The sequence below is a fragment of the Eleutherodactylus coqui genome, chromosome 1, assembly GCF_035609145.1.
Source record: "Eleutherodactylus coqui strain aEleCoq1 chromosome 1, aEleCoq1.hap1, whole genome shotgun sequence".
NCBI classification, from domain to species: Eukaryota; Metazoa; Chordata; class Amphibia; order Anura; family Eleutherodactylidae; genus Eleutherodactylus; species Eleutherodactylus coqui.
Genome location: NC_089837.1, coordinates 106503086 through 106509085, shown reverse-complemented (window position 1 = coordinate 106509085; position 6000 = coordinate 106503086). Strand labels below are relative to the sequence as shown.

Here is a 6000-nt window from a genome sequence, read left to right as displayed (position 1 = left end):
ATGCTAAGATATCTATTAGATTCTTCTAGAACTCTTGAAAGCTGGTTGTTTTTGATGAGCCCACGGATGCCATTCTCGTTCATAAAGGGGTTATCCCAAAATAGACTTTTATCACCTATCCAGGAGGATAGTTGATAAAAATCTGATCAGTGGGGGTCTCACCACTGAGACCCCCACCAATCCCAAGGATGTTGGTCCTGTGTCCCGCTCTCCTCCTTACTACACCCAACACAAAGAGAAGGAGACTGAATGGAACAGCAGTCAAGCAATGGGACTGACAAATAGTTGAGTGCTTGTCTTTGGCTATTTTGTCATGCCCATTGAAATGAATGCAGCAGTACCCTGCATGTTCAACCATTGCTCCATTCAATCTCCTCCTCATTGTGGAGAGTGCAATGAGCCCAAAGTGAGGAGAGAGGAGTAGAACCTCCCATTTTTGGGATCATGGGAGTCTGCCCAATCAGACTTTTATCATCTCGTATCTATCTACAGATAGGTTCTTAGAGTCAATTTTGGGTTAACCCCATTAAGTAGATGCCATGTTTCTTAGTTGGTCTTGATGGTATTTTTCTGGTATTTTTAATAAGCAGCTGGTGTATAAAGACAGACATAAAGTAGTTATTGGAGACATACCAACCAGGAAGCATAATTCATGCGATGTACTATATATCCATGTATCTTGATAACCATTAAGAAAACAACCTTGCATCATATGTATTTATAATGGTTTTATTATAAATAGTAAATATTTACTGCACTTTATTACATGAAACATATTGCAGCATCTGTTGCCGGAAATACCGACTACACACAGATAAATTTTAACTTCTTCCATCACCTCTAAGACGAAAGTGTGATCTCATCACTAACCTTATCCTAGCTAGATCCCTAATGAAGTACCCATCATTCTTAAAGGAATGTATTATGTGCTCCACCTCGCTTCACTTGTCAAGAAAACGAAGAAATAAATAAGATTGTAGATTTTCAACCACCTAATTTTTTTTTTACATTTTTTTTGTATAAGACAATCATGTAACACTTTTTATTGCATTCCCATTTAGCAATGAAAGCGTTTCATAGGCTATTCCATGTTTTCTGATTTTTACTTTTCGGAAAGTTGACCTGTCATACACAAATGCTTCATTGACTAATTCCTGATAAACGTGGCATACACTAGAATGTCTTTTTGCCTCTCAGAGGGGCAACATATAAATGATGCTGAACAGAAAATGGTTTAATATTGTAAATGCAGCCCTCTAAAGGAATACTCCAGACAAAACGTATATACTTGTGTTATGGCTACTGCAGTGCCTGACATGGGGATTCTTTCTTTGGTGGCCTTTGAATTCCTGTGTCATACATCCCTTATGCCCTGCAGTTGGCATAATACAGTGTATAAAAAGTTCATCACTCGACTTAGACTAAAGATTGTTCAGCCCTCAGATGACTACCTCCACTAGATAAACGGAATAGACTTGAACTGAAATGATATTGTAATGCTTCTTCTTCTTCGAGGTTTAAAGCAGAAAACGCTGAGCTAAATTTCCAATTTTCCCGTTGACCAGTTGTAGCTCAGAGGCTGACCTGGTGCTACCGTTTTATGTGATCCTATCAAGAAATCAGTCGAAATAACTTAAAGCAGGCTAACCCCCCCTATGGATTGTTCAATAACTATCGGCACCCACCACACCTTGCCTAAAGTTTCCCAGAAAGACATGTTGGGTTTTCAGATCAACCATTTGGAAAGAAAAGAAAAAATCCATAGATGGCATACCAGTGAATTATGGAAACATACAACAGACAGAATGGTGGAATGCCTTTTTTTACTGTATTATAAAATAGAAAGAGTGGCTTTCTTGTAGAAAATGTCAAATTGAGGTTCAAAAATTTCTTTGAAAATGAATAAACTTGCAGAAAAATACAATCCCATTGTATTTGCAAGACATGAAAGGGATGTTGAAGTGAGGTATGTTATTGCACGTTGATTGACAGCCATGAAATCAATGTCTTTGAGTCAGAATTTGGCGCTGGGCGTTCCCCTCTCAGTTATTTATTTCTCACGCCAAATGTATTTGCCAGTTCTTAAATGCTGGGTGTTAATCCTAGTAAAGTCTTAATAAACATTAGACATTGTTTGTCTATTTACGTCAACCCTAAATAACAAGTGGATGATCGAGCTCGTATTTGTAGCGTGGAATGTTATCTATACAGTCATATCTAGCTGCAAAATGAGAGCATTTCGCCATGACCAAGCCCATGAGGCACAAAATCCTGTGTATTCCCTGCTCTTTGCCATTTATGAGGCTGGGTCTGACATAGAAAGGCTTCTCTTTAACAGCTGTCTCATCACTTTGCTACTAACCAGGGTACAAAATAAAAAATAATCTCTTAAAAAGGAACTCCTCATCTCTTGTCATGTTTCCTGTCATCTCTCAGTTGGCTTGAGTTCAGTCTCTTGTGGGAACCTGGGAAAAGCATTGACTTTCAAAGCAGGACTCTGTAGAGTTGGACAGTTGCGGCTTCCATGTTTCGAACGGTAGCCTAGTCTGTAGATAAGTCATTCCAGAAGAATGGTCGTATGTCCACTTTTGCCCTACACAGCCAGCTGAATAATAATATTTCTCATTATCCACTTGACTTCCATTAAAGAAGTCATTGTAATTTACTTATTTGTCTTGCAGTCAAGCTCCAGTTGGTGTTGCTAATTAATGAGAATTTCCATCTTGTCCAAACTTCCGGTTCTAACACCATCAGAGAGACAGTCACTCTATGCAATATCTGGCTTCAGATAATGAAAGGCACCTGTAGGAAACAGAAATATGTTTAGAAGACTTAAGACCATTACACTTTTAAGAGCCAGCTTGAACCATAGGTTGACACTGTCACATGTAATACTGGGATATCAAAGAATAGGGCTAATATTTTTATTCCCAGGACAAGTTTGACAAACTCTTCAGAATATGTGATCATATACTTTAATGACTCTTGAACTGACTTGATTATAGACATGTGTTTTTAATATGGGGCATGCCCGTGGTTACTGCATGTCGGGCGAAACCTTCTGTTTTACCTAATGGCGGTCAGGTCTCATGTCTCGGCACGTAATCACCTCAAGATGTCTTTGACATCACTTAAGCAAATAATTATGCAACAGATGTTTTTGAGAGAACAATCAACGGGCACCGGAGACAAAAGAGACTCAGTGAGAAAGGGAGAGTCATCAACCTTCTGTTGGAAGCCACAATGTTTCTTGTTTTGTGCTTTATCTGATAGAAAAAAAGTCAACTCATTGCAAGGGAATCTAGTTCCTTGCATGAATGGAAACAGTTAAACTATACTTCAAGCTTAGGAGATAATCTGTGACCTTCCAAATTTGATGCTGAAGATTGCTAAAGACTTCCTGCTTCTGAGTATTTATGGAGTAAAAGTCTTAGTATACAGTATGGCGTAGATTACTGACTTACATATACTTACTCTGTCCGTACTGGCTGTACTGATATCCTGTTACGGGCTCCATGCTGTATCCTGATGTGCTATATGTTGGTGGGCAGTATGACTGAGATGTCGATAGACTATCCAATGTCTTCATATGCTCTAGTCTCTGGCTGCAGCTTGCTGATACAGCAGTGCTGGGTTCAAGACCTCCAGTTAATGGTGATAAGGCATAGTCAGTCTGAGGTTGGTGAGGCACTCCACCATGATTGGTAAGGAGACCCATTACCTGTGGGAAAGAACAGCCTTTTTAGTATGCTTCATTTCTACACATGATACTATGTATGGATATATACAGTGTACAATTCCATCCAAATAAATACAATAAAATAGATATAAAATGGATCTAATTATAACCTTTCCCATTTCTTTCCTCATCTCCCCTCCCCCCTCTTTCCTTACTTTCCCTCCCCATAAAGTTGTAATATGCAAATTATTGAAATTGATGATGGAAATCAACGTGTTTTTCTACAATTGAATATGCTGTATACTCTGGAAATGCTAATAAGAACTCAATGTTTAAAAAAAAGGATCTAAACAGGATATATTACAATACTCATATTAAAATTCTATTAGTTACCTAGTAATCAATCTTCTATATAGCAGCTATATGTCATGACGCCACTTGGTGTTTGACATTCATTGGCAATAAGACACATGTGTGCGCCTGGCATACCATCACGTGATGCATCCACCAGCACATGTACAGTACCATTTTGCACTCACCGTGAAGGGAGAAGGTTGTCCCTTATGTTATAAGCGCTGATAGGCTGGCTGGGCTATCTTTCACCCAATCAGTCTATCAGTGTGTGGCTTAGCGATTTTATTCCAGATCCTCCTTTCAAAGGACACAGGCTATACTTTTATATACTGGTTTTAGCTTGTCATGGTAAAATTTTGCTTTTGGAATTTCAGATCTATGGCTTGCTAGCTGTTGTACCCTCACTCTAGTTTAGTTTCTCTATGCGTTTTTCTGTCTTACGTTTTGTGTTCCCTACCTTTCCTTTCTGCTCCAGCTCCCTATGAACCCCCTGGGACTAACAGGGAGTCTATTAGAGTTAAGGTCTCTGTGTCACCCTTTTCAGGGCAGGTTTGTAGCTGTTGAGCAGGACTAGTTATGGATAGTGTAGGGAGTACTAGTAGGTCTTCCATTACTTCCCCATTTGTAGTCATGTACATAATTGGTGTTTCGGTACCCCTGTGTCTTGTTAGTCCCTTCATTATATGAAGACACACTGGAAAAATTGCACCTCCATTCCTTGTGACCACATACCATTTAAATAGCTTGTGTAGTTCCTCATGGGTCTTTGTTACTGGAAGTCACTGGCTTTACTATCAACAGCCTAGAATTATAATAATGATGTCTAAGTCCTAATCAGGTATGGGGTCAATGCTCTTTCTGAATCCATTGCTAAAATACTGTATAGAAAGTGCTTTTGGTGGACCAGCAAATATAGCATGTAAGAAAACTTCAAAAAAACTAAATGCATGCAGAATGAACCCAGAGCATTCCACAAAAAACTCTTCCTCTTCCAATGAACTCTAGTGTTCCATGAATCTACCTGCACTGAATTAGCATCCCAATAATTAGATTTTCCTGCTTATGTCTGTTTGAAAGCTAAAAAAGGGAAGTAGCCCCAGGCTTGAGGACCCCTGTATTTTTTTTGTCTTGACCTTTTCACCTAAACACAGAACTAAGGGAAGGGCACGGTCACCTCGGTCTAATCCCTTTTACTAAACTAGTGAGTATCGTTTTGTTTCCGGTTCCAGAGAAGCTCTCGTTTCCTCAGTAAAGAATCAGGCATCAGTGTTTGCAGAGGCAGACCTCGGTAAAAATCTCTCACACACTTAAAAGCTATCGGTCTTGCTCGAAATTGCCAGCATCCGTAACTGAGTTAATAGTGAATATATATTCCTTAAGACATGTATAATGTAATAAGGATCCCATTGCAAACCATATAATAGGCCAACACATCTCAACAATGTTCCCTTAAAACAGAACCACATGGAAACCAAACAGTTAAAAATTTCATCTAATGGTAAGTCCACGCTGAAGGGCTACACTTAGGATATGTTGTAGAGTTCAATCCAACACAAAGGGTCTTTCCTAACAATTTAACATTGTTTCCAGATAACTAACTTTAACCCCTTAAGGACCAAGCTGTTTTGTACCTTAAGGACCAGACACTTTTTAAGGATTTTACCCATGTGGCGGTTTTACTGCTCTATTTTTTTTCCTTTAGCTACCAAAATTATTTTTGCTGCGTTTTTTTCCGTGACATATGGGACTATTTTTTTATATCTTTTCCACTAACTTTTTTTCAGTTTTTTAGTTTTATTGTGGGTAAGAAGCTAAAAAAAATCATTTTTTTAACATTTATAATTTTTTTAAAATTATTTTTATATTTACACTAAAATAAAGTATGGGAATAGGTTCCTCTATTTGTTTCGGACATTTTGATATATAGTATGTATGGTTTTGGTTTACAGGGCGCATACGGCGATGGT

General features: G+C 38.5%; 1 protein-coding gene across 4 annotated transcripts in view; it reads right to left on the bottom strand.

The window, feature by feature from the left end:
• Nucleotides 1-732: 732 nt before the first annotated feature.
• PAX3 (paired box 3) overlaps nt 733-6000 on the bottom strand; it is a 76941-nt gene continuing 71673 nt past the window's right edge. For 2 of the 4 annotated variants that reach the window (XM_066598912.1, XM_066598921.1), the window contains exons 8-9: nt 3465-3721; nt 733-2802 (exon numbers count right to left, since the gene is read on the bottom strand). In XM_066598912.1, coding sequence (XP_066455009.1) covers nt 2763-2802; nt 3465-3721 — 297 coding nt within the window. In that variant the 3' untranslated portion in view covers nt 733-2762. The remainder of the gene's footprint in view (nt 2803-3464; nt 3722-6000) is intronic. The other 2 variants (XM_066598916.1, XM_066598927.1) reach the window with 1 other exon arrangement.